This window comes from Panthera tigris, chromosome F2 (genome assembly GCF_018350195.1).
Source record: "Panthera tigris isolate Pti1 chromosome F2, P.tigris_Pti1_mat1.1, whole genome shotgun sequence".
NCBI lineage: Eukaryota > Metazoa > Chordata > Mammalia > Carnivora > Felidae > Panthera > Panthera tigris.
Window position 1 is genome coordinate 27,742,197 of NC_056676.1, and position 13,568 is coordinate 27,755,764.

Below are 13,568 nucleotides of genomic sequence, written 5' to 3' on the forward strand. Positions count from 1 at the left end.
TCTTTTTCCCTGCTTTCTTATTTTCCATAATTTTATCTTTTATATCGCTGATTTGCAGCTCTGCTTCATCCATCCTTGATGTTGTAGCATCCATTAGAGATTGCTTCTCAGTTATAGCATTTTTAATTTAGTCCTGAGTAAACTTTATTCTCTTATCTCTGCAGAAAGGGATTCTATGCTTTTTGCAACTGCAGCTAGTATTCTTACTATTGTGGTTCTGAATTCTAGTTCAGACTAGTTCAGACATCTTGCTTATATCTATGTTGATTAAGCCCCTGGCTGTCATTTCTTCCTGTCCTTTCTTTTGGGGTAAATTACTTTGTTTTGTCATTTTGGAGGATAGAAAAAAAATTAATAAAATAAAAAATAAAAATTAAAAACAAAACAAAAAAATCAAATAAAGGGAGCTAGATCCTAAGTGTGTTTTGGTCTGTTTGTTGAAAAAAGCTTGACAGGATAGAGGAAAAAAGGGAAAGAAAAGAAAAAAAAAGGTAAGAAAAAATTTTTAAAAACTATATAATAAAGTAGAATAAAATGAAATAGAATAAAATATTTTAAAAAATAAATAAAATAAAAAAATAAAAATAAATTTTTCCCTTTCTGTACCCAAGAAAGAGGAAGGAAAAAAAAAAGAAAAAAAGGCAATTTAAGCAAAAACAGAAACAAAATGAATAAATGAACCAGCAAACAGAATGAAACCTGAATGAAGTTACATCCCATTTCCCCTAGAACTGAAACTATGAAGCCCTCTATAGTCTGTACACTAAGCAAGTGGAGGGACTTGTCCTGGTCTTCTAGGGGATGTGCTTGGGGGGGGTGCAGTTGGGAGGGGCTTGATATAACAGCTCCATTCTCCACTAGGTTGTGCTGCTTGGCTTACTGGGGTAGATCAGTGTGATGCCTGTGTGCATGAGAAGTGGAAATGGCTTCACCCAGCTCCCTAGTCTCTGACACAGGAACTTGGCACTCTTCACCAACCAGCAATCAAGCACCCCTTCTTTGTTTCAGGCCTCCATCCACTCCTTGCCTCTGCCCTGTCCGTGTCCAAGTTGTCCACTCGCCAGGCTGCACCTCCCTTTGGAGTTTTATCTCGGATAGGGTTTGTTTCAAAACCCCACACTTTAAAGACCTCTGCTTGGACTTGCACCAACTCTCTGGCAGAGAGTCTTGCTGAACAATGGCTGGGTGCCAGCTTGCCCCCAGAAAACATTCATGTGATCGCACAGCAGCAGAGGTTCAGAGATTATGGCGAATCACAATGCATAGCCAGTGCCAGGTTTCACCACACTCTGACGTCTTTCTCCCAATATCAGGAAATATGGCTACTCTCCAGGGTCCACTGGGACCTTTGCCTGTGAGAAAGCCATATGGCCTCTACCAAATGCACTCCAAGCGGGGGAACCATTTCTCCCCATGTGGCACATGAATCCCTCAGACCCCATTTCCTGCTTCTGGGGATTCGCCCTACTTCCTCCCAAGCTCTGCCAGGCACTGAGTCCCAGAACTTCAGACTCTGTACTCCACTGTTTATGGAATCTTGGTGGTATTGAAACCCTCTCCTTTCTTCACATTAGCGGTTACGGAGAACAAATTTCTTGTTCAGTCTCCTGTGAGTGTTTTCACTCTTTCTCTCCAGCTACTTTTGCAGGAATGCTTTTCTTGCATGATCCCGATGCACTGCACTCTCCCCCCTTACTCTTTCTCTGTTCTCTGCAAAAACAGCTCCCAACCCTCCATGGCTTTTCTCTCCCCCAGTTCACCTCTCTGTACTGCATTCCTGCCGAGTTCTGTGGCTCAAGTACCCAGATTGTTGTGTTAATCCTCAGATCAGTTTCTTAGGTGTTCAAAATGGTTTGGTGCTGACCTAGCTGTGTTTCAGTGACGAGGCAAGCTGAGGGTCTCTATGCTGTCCCACCATCTTAACTCCTCCCCCTTGAAAATCTGTGTATTAGAAGATTTAAACATCATAGTGTAGTTCTCTATCTGTATCAAGGAAATCCTACAAAATCATAAGCAGAGTGGAGTAAAGCAGATACAAACTCCATTTTGGGAGAAACTAATCCACAGACTACAAAATATTTGTAAGGGCTGCCCAAAGCAACTGAATGCCAGGAGAACCTACCCACAGAGGAAGTGTAAGAAGTTGCTGAGGGACCCATGGCCCAGAATGGGAACCTGCCACCTCAAAGGTGAAGGGTCTCCTCACCTTAAAGGTGACTCCTTATGTGAGAGGAGTCTAATCAGGAAGTATATATCCCTTGTTTACTATAGCCAAAGCAGGAACTGGGGTGAGTACAGGACCCTGGATGGCCAGGAAGTGGAATGAGCCTCGCTTAATTTGAACAAAAGCCAGAAAGGAGGAAGTAGGGAGAAGAGGCACAGAGTTGAAGAAGCCCAATGTCAGAAGATCTCCAAAAGCACTAATGAAAATAAAATACCCTTTCTGAAGGTAAGGGGCCCACTCTAAAGAGCTAGGTCCTATTTTTTTTGAAGTGGTTAGTTAGTATGGTTACTGAGGGAAGCATGGCTGGCAGCAGTAGCCTTCCTGGACCCATATTGTTTTAGAGAAGAATGAGAGGTGTGTCTTGTAATCATGGAGAGGCCTTATTTACATCTGTATCTACAAAGGAGAAGAGAGCTGTTGGTTTGTGTAGCCTGGAAAGGGACTGTGGACCTCTCCTTCTCTGCAGAACCTCTTGTAAATAGCTGTACCAGGAAAACCTAATTCATTCAATGATGAATAATAATAAACCACACAAGGATGCTATGAGAAAAAGGTAGAGGAGAGCACCAAAACTTACCAGTAGATGAGTTATACTCATGGAGCAGATGAATGTTGTATTCAGACCTTTCACTATTAAATAAGAAACTTTAAGGGGTCAGTTATCTCCAGTATCTAAATTTGCTTGTATTTAGTTAAGGTTTTGCATCTATCATCACGAGAGAAGTGAGTTTGTCGTTTTTCTTTCTATCAAATTTTTGTTGCTTTTGTAAACCTAATTGGAAAATTGTTCTCTTAGTTTTTTGTATTTTTTGAAAGAGTTTTAAAAGATTGATGCTATTTCTTTTTCTTTTTTATTTATTTGTTTAATTATTTTTAATATTATTTATTTATTTTGAGAGACACAGAGAGAGACAGCATAAGCGGGGAGGGATAAAGAGAGAGGGAGAGAGAGAACCTGACAGCACAGAGCTCGGCTCAATGTTATGAACTGTGAGATCATGACCTGAGCTGAAATCAAGAGCCGGCCACTCAACCAGCTGAGCCACCCAGGCACCTAATGCTATTTCTTTCTTAAATGTCTGTAAGAATTCAACAGAGTAAAGGCATCTGGGCCAGAAGTTGTCTTGAGGTTTTTAAATAATAGATTCATTAAAAAAACTTAATGTAAGACTGTTGTGATTTCCTGTTTCTTCTGGTATCCCTTTTGTGGTGTTTGTCAAGGATAGTGTTCATATAACGTGGTCGAATTTATTAGCATAAGGTACATTATAGTACATATCTTCATTTTTCCTCATGTTTATAAGAACTCTATTGTGTACTATTTTCCATTCCTTGGTATTTTGTGTTTTCTTTTTCTCCTTACTAGTCCTGCTTATTACTCTTTTTAAAGAACCATCTTTTGACTTTGCTGATTCAATGTATATTCTTGACTTAAAAAATAAAGACATAATAGAGATAGTTGGGTGTTTCAATAATATGACACAACTAAACCTATTGTAGCACAGGTGCCAGCATTATGCATATGGAAAGATACTTAGAGGTGGCCTTTAAAGATAGGAACAAGATTAAACTCTAATCAATATAGTAATTGCTATAACAGACACAGTTAGATGTTAGATGCATAGAGATTAGAAAAGAGAAAGTAAAAGTAGCATTATTAGATGATATGCCTGGAGAACTCCAGAGAATCAACTGTTAAATGATTATAAACAGTAAGAGAAACCAGTGAAGTAATGAGATATAATGCTCATTATACAGAATTCTGAGATATACAGAAATTACTGAGTCTCATATGTCAAGAAACCCCTTGAAACATAAAAAAAGAAGAAAAGACTCTCTATAGAAAAATAACACAAAATAAAAAAATATCTAGGAATTATATAGGTATAAGGTATAAGGTATACATTATGCCTTATAAGGTATGAGATTTCCACAAAGAATACTTTAAAAAAACTGAAAAACACAAACACTTCTTTAAATGGAAATATCTCATGTTTTTGGATAGGCAGGTTCAAAAAAATAAAGGTATTAAGTATTAAGTTGTTTACGAATGCAATGTTTAATTTTTTCAGTTAAAATATAGTTTAAAAAAGTTAGACAAGCTGATTCTAAAGTTCATATGAGAAAATGTACATAACAAGAATAACCAGAAAAGATTGAAAAAGAAGCAGCCTAAAGTAGGGTTATCCTCTCAGATATTAAACTAGTATTATATTATAAAGTCTTAACATTTAAAACACTGATACTAACACAAGGATAATCAGAACAGTAGAACAGAAGAGAAAGTTCAGAAATACCCAAATACAAAAGAGAATAATGATAAAAGTGTTACCAGTTCAATGGTGAGAAAAGTCAATAAAGGATACTGAGACAGCTGCATAGCCATGTTAAAAACAAGAAATAAAGTTGAATCCATACATCACACCATAACTCATTATAAATTCCAAATGAATGAAAGATTTAAAAATTTTAAGTAAAACCATGAAAATTCGGGGGGGCGGGGCAGGGAAACATGGGAAAATTCCATTTACCTTAGTGTGAGGTTGGGTCTTGCTAACAATGACTACAAATCTGGAACTCATAAAAGAAACAAATAAACTATATTTTAAAAATAATTACTAATATCAGAACAGCCTTAGACAAGCTCATAAGATAGCCATATTGTAGGGGAGGGCTGAAGCTAGTCTCCTATAAAGAGTTAACTAGAAATTGTTAAAAATAAGACCAGTGACCCAACAGGTAATTTGACTAGGCACATAAATGGTTCACAAAAAAGGCAGTGCAAATGATTCTTAATGATACGAAAAGATGCTCAACTCACTTTTTATAAGAGAAAAGCCAGCTAAAACCAAAGAGAGAAGTATTTTTCACCTCTCCAGTGAGTTAAAAAAAATAGAAGTTTAATAACATACTGTGTTGGAGAAAGCATAGGAAAATAGGGAACTTACCCTGTTAGTGGAGCTTAAATGGATATAACACCTACAGAAGTCAATTTAGCAGTGTTTTTAACAATTACAATTGCATTTTAAAAATCGCATATAATAGAATTACATGAAGTTTATTTTTAAAATTATAAATTTGGGGAGAAAGTCACTTAAGGACTTCTAATAAGAGAACATTTAAAATAACATAGCATTTCCTCAAGTTTTATTTCAGTTATTTTTCATTTTTTATTATTTTTTTAATGTTTATTTATTTTAAGAGAGAGAGAGTGTGTGTGAATGTGAGTTGGGGAGGGACAGGGAGAGAGGGAGAGAGAATGCCAAAGTGGGCCCATGCTCAGCACATAGCCCAATGCAGGGCTACATCTCACTACCCTGAGATCATGACCGGAGTCAAAATCAAAATTAATGCTTAACCAACTAACCCATCCAGGCGCCCCTCAACTAATTAAAAAAATGTTTTGAAATGGGTTTTTCTTTATTTGTGTATAGCCTGAACCACCAAAGAAACCATCTAATTGGAGAAGAAAACATGAAGAATTCATTGCCACCATAAGAGCAGCTAAAGGCCTTGATCAGGCACTTAAAGAGGGTGGAAAACTTCCTCCTCCTCCTCCACCTTCTTATGATCCTGGTATGTGGAATACTGTTGACAGAAATGTTCATATGGAGAGAAAATACTGATCGAATTTTTATAAATTTAAATTGTTATTAAAGTTAATTTATAATTATGGAACTTGAAGCATAATCTTTAAAAGTTTAACTATAAAATAATGCTGATTTTTTCAGACATTTAGGCTTATAAAGACACATCAGTGTTGAACATAGAAATTCATTATCTTTTTATTTCAATACTGTTATTTAAACATAAAGCATTATAATATCATTTGAAACATTATTATAGTCACTTTCAAATGTTAATATACCAGGAAATATTTGAAGATGCTCACTATCAATTGAAATGTAGTCATTTGGTAAGATTCAGATTGTTTTGTTGCCTGATGCCTTTGGTATCTTCTTATCTGGGAAGGAAAAAAAACATACTGTTGTTTCTAAGAGGTACATGTTCATGTAGGGAAACCACCATAAAAATTCATTTACCTAAATTATGCCTTAATTTCATGTATTATTATACTTTCTTCATTAGGTAGATAAAAGTTGCTTATCTGTTGTTACCAAAAGCAAGGTAAGATGCTGGCAACCTCATATAAGATACTGAGATATTGAAACATTTAAAATAACACAATTGACACTTGGACATTGACTATTAGAGTAGTCTGAAGAGGTAGTTATTTTAATATAACAAGTTACCTGCATTAAATTGTGTTCATATTGTGACTGAGATTTATTTCTCAGTAAAGAAAAGTCTTATAAAATAAGTCGGGGAGATGAAAACTGCAGCATAGGGAAATAGAGTCAATAATATTGTAATTACATTGTATGCTGACAGATGGTAATTACACTTACTGTGGTGTGAATTGAGTAATGTACAGAATTGTGGAATCACTGTGTTGTACACCTGAAACTAATGTAACATTGTGTCAGCTATACTTCAATAATATATATATATATTTTTTAAAAGGAGTCCTGTAGAAAACCTAGATATGATCGTTTTTAACGTTTTATTGTAGTGAAGAGGTTAACAAACTATTTCTATAAAGGGCCAGATCGTATCGTAATGAGGTATATTTTTATCTGTTGGAACTTTGAAGAGAAAATAAAACTGTATAAAGTCAAACTATTTCTTGACAGTTTTATCCTATTATTATCATTTATTATTATTATAATTATTATTTTTAGTGAGAGAGAGTGCTAACAGGGAAGAAGGGCAGAGGTGGGGGGAGAGAGAGAGAATCTCAAGCAGGCTCCATGCTTAGCATGGAGCCCAATGTGGAGCTCAATCCCACAACCTTGGGATGACCTGAGCCAAAATCAAGAGTTGGACACTCAACCAACTGAGCTACCCAGGCGCCCAACAGTTTTAGTCTAATTAAAATGAAAAATTTTAACAGATGACCTCAAATTTTAAAATTTATTTTTAATGTAATATGTTATTACTGCTTAATAACTTAGTCTCCAGTATAAAAATATGTATATATTGTGGAAACATATGATATATTATAAAGACAAAGAAGAAATCCTATTTTTCCTCTACTTATTCATTCTTTTGTACTAAGGATTTATGTTTTGGGTTTTGTTCCCCTCAAATAAGATTCTAAGCTGAGAGAAAATCAGAATTTACCATATGCTAGCCGACTGTCTTTACCAAGTTTAGTGGTCAGGTTGGGTGGTTATAAGGAAATAACAAGTTTTGTGTATCAAATATTATTGCTTTTGTTACACATATTGAATTACGGTTCACAAAAAACTTATAATTTCTTATGTTTCACTTTAAGAATTATGTTATTATTTTGTTTCTTTTTTCTGTTTTAGATTATATTCAGTGTCCATATTGCCAAAGGAGGTTTAATGAAAATGCAGCTGATAGACATATTAATTTCTGTAAAGAACAGGCAGCACGTATTAGTAACAAAGGCAAATTTTCTACTGATACCAAAGGAAAGGCGACTTCTCGGACACAGGTGAAATGTTCAATTATTTCTACAAATAAGAAAATGACTCAGTTTTACAGTTCTTTGCATATGCTTTACAGAACATTTGACTATAATTTTCTCACCTGCTAAAATTTTTTATTACTGTTCAGGGACTTAGTAAGAAATTTGAGTGTTTAATTGATAACAAGTAATTAAAATTATTAATTTTAAGTGGACTTGAGCTTATAGAGATTTGAAAATACACAGGTTGATAAAGGTATTAGGAAAAAGTAAGAAAACTAGTTAAAAGGTAGGTGAAGGAGATTCAGAGGAACCTAGTGGGGTTAGAAGAGTGAGAAAATGGCAGTAAAAATACACATTTGAAAATTATGTAAGTACTGAATGTTTCCATGTTATATGTGACCATACACATGAGAGAGTGAAATCCTGGGGTCAAGACCAACTGCTATTTTTGAACTTTCAGGCAAGTACATAAGAGCCTTTTTTTCTTCGTCTGTGAAGTAATCTACCTGATTTTTGTGAGAAGCAAATGAAATGGTGTATGTGAAAGCACCTCTAGAGCCATAAACCATGAAAGGATTTTGTTATATGAAATTTGTACAGCACTGTTGTTTTTCATTAAGCATATTATGACACAAAAACTTTGATAATGGCATACTTTTAAGCAAACTTCATTTTTCACAAAGCTTTCATATACAGTTTATTTTTTACTATATCTTTATGCCTAAAAACATGAGCATTTGGTTTGGAACTGAAAAGTCTATTAGTTAATTTTGAATCATTTCACTTACTTTTCTCAGTATCACTGGCAAGAAAGTAGAAAGCACATCAGCTATTAATAATCACAAAAATATCAGTAATCCTTTTTATACCCTATCCAAATGGTGCTTCTATTTAAATATATAAACTACTCCTACATTTATTTAAATCTTCCTCTAAGATTTCTCTCGGGGCACCTGGGTGGCTCAGTTGTTTGGGCATTCGACTCTTGATCATGGCTTGAGTCTTGGTCTTAGGGTCATGAGTTCAAGCTTCATGTTGGGCTCTGCTCTGGGCATAGAGCCTACTTGAGGGAAAATAAATACAAGATTCTCTCAAAATGTACTATAATTTCTAAAGATTATTTGTTTTCTTTTCAGACTATCACATTTGTCCTCCTAGTTTATGTGTGAACATAGGTAGCTCTCCTCTAATATGTATGTAAAATATCAGTCTATTTTCTTGCCCTTCTTTTCCCTTTCAAATTTCTCCTTCCATCTGCTACCCTCACAGTTCTTCCTATGCGGTTCCAATTCACAGCCTAGAAAACAGATCTTTTATTTTGACATTTATCTTCTCCCTGCTAGTACTGTAAATCTAATAGGCAGTAAATAATCATGAAATTCATTTTGTTTGTTACTTAGGAATAAAATATGGGATTAAAGGATGCCATTACAATGGGGAACCTTCTTGAGAAAAATCCATATTGAAGTTCTATTAATATTGAGAATAGAACATTTCATTATTATTATCATCATTGTGGGGAAAGAACAGTGAAGAAAACTCATTTTGAAGAATTTCCAAAACAGATGTCAAACAACATTTATCTTTGACTTAAGACAGTTAAGATCATTAATATGATTTTTTTCTTTTGTCATAATAATCAGTAAAGGAAATAGAATAGAATGTGTGTGTTCCAACAACTTGGAGGCAATGATTATAAGTGTAAAATCCAGGTAGCTGATAGTTCTCACTTAAAGTGTATCAATTCTGATTCTATGCCCAGTCCTATATAGTCATTTCAGTGTAAGTCCATATTTTTTCATCTTTATTTATTCAAGAAATTTTTATTGAGTACCCTCTCTGAATTAGACACTTTACCAAGTACCTGGTCTACATTAGTAAACTAAATAGAATACTTTTCCTAAAGATGCTTAAAATGAATCCCTATCATATTTAGTAACTATAATCTGGCCCAATTACAGCCCACTTTTTGACCCAGCTCTGATCAAAATAATGATAAAAATACAATGAAGATCTATTTCTAATAGGTAAAAACAATCTTTCTCGTTTAATTTTCCATCATTCTTCTTCATTAGGAATTTTAGCAAATTCTAGCAAATTCATGACATTTTACTTGTTTATTTATGTATTTATAATGTTTATTTTTGAGAGAGAGGCAGAGCGTGAGCAGGGGAGGGGAGGGAGCAGAGAGAGAGAGAGAGGGAGACTCAGAATCCGAAGCAGACTCCAGGCTCTGAGCTGTCAGCACAGAACCTGATACGGGGCTCTAACTCACAAACCATGAGATGCTTAACTGACTGAGCCACCTAGGTGCCTGATCAGGCACTGTGCCTGATCTTTCCCACCCTCCATAATCCAAACCTTCCATCCATCTCAACCGACTTAGTTCCCTACATGCTGTAAAATCTACCCTGATTTGGGTAGATTGGTTTCCCTCACATTTGCATCTATAAAATGGGGATAATATGTACCTACCTCATAACAGTTATCAAGAGCATTCAATGCAATAATGCCTATAGGTGTAACTTCTTCTTTTACTCATAGTTTATCCAAATGGGAGTCATTTACTTCCAGATTTTGGTGTTCCTCTAGATGTTTATTGCTAGTTTGTTGTTGTTGTTGTTGTTGTTGTTGTTGTTTTTTACTTAATTCTTTTATGGTCTGAGAACATACTTAGTAAGATTTTCATCTTACTGAGATTTGTTTTATTGCCTAGCATATGGTCTTTTTGGTGAATGTTTCTACAGTCTTCAACTGTGATTGTGACTTTTTCAGTATTACTAATTTGCCAGTTTTTGGTTCAAGTATTTCGAATCTGGCAGCTTCAAACTGTCGGTTGAAGTATTTAGGCATTTACACTCAATATAATTATTGATGTTTGTGGTTAAGTAGTCCATGTTGCTGTCTGTTTTCTATTTTTGTCTTTTTAAAAATATTTTTTAAAGTTTATTTATTTATTTGGCAAGAGAGAGACAGAGAGTGCCAGCAGGGGAGGGACAGAAAGAGAGCAGGGGGAGAGAGAATCCCAAGCAGGCTCCATGCCCTCAGTTCAAAGCCTGGTGCAAGGCTCAGACCCACAAAGTGTGAGATCATTACCTGAGCCAAAACCGAGTCAGATGCTTAACCCACGGAGCCACCCAGGTGCCCTCCCCCCGCCTTTATTAAATTTTTCTGGTACTTCTTCCTTGCCTCTTTTGTCTTAGTGAAAGACATTTTATTTTCCCTCTTGGTTTTTAAGCTATAAATCATCATATTTTTTTAAAATGGTTACTCTGGGAATAACAAAATGCATCTTTAACTTATCCATATCTATGGATATTTCCATATATCTCTTACCAGTCTTAATTTATTGTTATATGTATGTAACTCTATAGCCTTATAAACCCATCAATATTCCTGATATGTGCTGTATTACAGTGTTCTACTTACACCTTTAAAAGTCATCTGTCTTTTAAAGAAATTAGGAGAATAAAGTAAATATATAGTCATTTATATACGTATACACACATGAATATTTATGCACACATGCATATACTTTTTTTTCTTCTGCTGCCGCCTCATATACATTTTGTATTTAACTTAGATACTACTTACTCATATATTATCATTTTCAGATTTCTTCTTGTAATCTCAGTCACCATATAATGTCATTTTCTTTCAACCTGAAGAAGCTTCTTGAGCCTTCCAAGAGTGCAGATATACTAGAAGGCAATTTTCTGGTTTTGGATATCTGAAAAAATGCCCGATTTTGCCTTCATTTCTTTGTTGAGATTCTCTGTGCGTTCATTCACTATTACCATATTTTCCTTTAATTCTTGTGTATGTATTCCTTTACTTTTTGAACGTATTTGTAAGTAAATGTTTTGAAGGTCTTTTAAACTTCTAAATCTAATACACCTGTGCCCATTTAGGTCCATTTTTGTTGACTGTTTTTGCCAAATAAATATGGGTCATGCTTTTCTCTTTCCTTTTCCCTTTTCTTTCATTGCCGCCCCCTTTCCCTTCCCTGTTCCTTTCCCTTTCCTGCAGTTAAACCTAGAATACACAGTTACCAGTTTTCTAGAATTACTTTTGGATGGTTTCCAGTTTCTTAGCATCTTATTTTTTTAATATACTTTTTAAAAAACTATTATCTATAGGAGAGTTAAACATATGTTTTATGCCCCCACCATTGAGTTTGTAATCTGTTATTATATTTTTAATTTGATTGTTTGATTTGTATTTGATTATTTTTCTAATTTCCTATGTATTTTGATTATTTCCAATTCCCTCTCTGTATTTCAGAGTTGTCTTTTATTTAAGTGTAGTAAACATAATTGTTTTCTATTATGTATATAATTGTGATATCATTTGATTTTTATGGATATGTTCTTGCTTTTTTCATTTATGATTTCTTATATCATTATGTACATAATTATTGATCATTTGGTGCTTATTGCCCTTAAATTATTCATGAGAATTATTCATGTGAAGAGACTTTTTATTTGTTTCTTCCAGGTATCTAAGAGTATTTGGCTTTAGTTTGCCTGACCACCTAGTAATGCAGATTTATACAGCAAATCCATGTGATGGCCAGACTTGTTATAATCTCAAATGGTGTTGGCCTACCACTTTATTTTTTTCTTTCTGTCATTCTGTGCTTATAAAGTGTTTTTTTTTATACTTTCCTGAGCATTTTTACTTTTTAGTTGAAAGGTCAATCCAAATAGTGCCTTCTACTATGTTATTAAAAATGAATGCCCTCTATGTTCTTTAAGCTCTGTCCAATTTCAAGAAAAAGTCTTTGTAAACATAAATATTTCACTAAGGAAATTTATTAGATTTGTGATCATATAAAAACACATGAAATAATAAACTAACAAATGCATATTTAATGAATGAGAAAAATATGTATTAAATATAACTATAAAAATAATGTGATGTTGGGTTTTTTTTTGTTTTGTTTTTCTGATGACTGAAATGGATTTGTATAAAATGGCTGATAGCCAGAGGCATCCCGAAAACCTTTATTATACCAGTAGAATTTCAGCTAGCCGTAGAATAAAGGGAATACAGCTCAGTAAGGAAGGAGTCAGATTATCTAGGTCAGGGGAACAGCAAGTTACTGAGAGGCAGGCGAATATGGTTTAAACGTGCATTCAGAGTGGTATGAGGATTCAGTAAAGAAACAAACCTGACTAGTTCTGGTCAAAAGTAAAAGGAAATATTATAGGAGATAGATGAGATTAGTCTATGCTCTGGATATCTCAGGAAACCTTGACAAAAAAATTGGGTAAAATAGGAGGCCTAATATAGAGAGGGGAAAAACAGAGCACCTTTTGAAATAAATTTATTTTCTAGTTGTACACCATTAAGTTGATTTCTAATATGTGCATAAAAATATTTACTCCTCAGTATGTAATAGTACCAGAGCTCTTCCCACCCGTGCCCAGCCTAAAGATTTGACTTCTCTGTATGTAATATGCTGTACCAGTTCCCTTTGTCTATGCTAATTGTTTTGTTATTTTTTTTGGTAGCTCACAGAATATGAGTGGCTCACCAGTCCTGTTTCTTAATCCAGTTTTACTGAGCCTATTTTTAGGAGACATGCCTCATATGTTAACAGGTCTTTGTTAGGGCTTGTTTTCCATATTGTTGTTAGCTTTAAAATCTTTCCTAATGCCTTCATTGGTATTTTAGTGGGAGAGACCAATACTAATCAGATGCCCTTTTAAATACTGGAAACACCTCTTGGGTTTTGAGAGAAACCGTATCTTTATATGGCTTATCTCCAAAGGATCCTAGTCATTTGTTCATTTGAAAGTTATTGAAGGTTTTCTAGGTGTCAAGTGCTTAAAAAAGTTT

The 13,568-nt window shown here is 34.6% G+C and overlaps 1 protein-coding gene across 2 annotated transcripts in view; it reads left to right on the forward strand.

The window, feature by feature from the left end:
* Positions 1–13,568, forward strand: part of ZC2HC1A (zinc finger C2HC-type containing 1A) — a 48,087-nt gene that overhangs the window by 14,110 nt on the left and 20,409 nt on the right. For both annotated transcript variants that reach the window (XM_007073803.3, XM_042973660.1), the window contains exons 4-5: positions 5,659–5,800; positions 7,600–7,748. In XM_007073803.3, the coding sequence (XP_007073865.1) occupies positions 5,659–5,800; positions 7,600–7,748 (291 nt within the window). The remainder of the gene's footprint in view (positions 1–5,658; positions 5,801–7,599; positions 7,749–13,568) is intronic.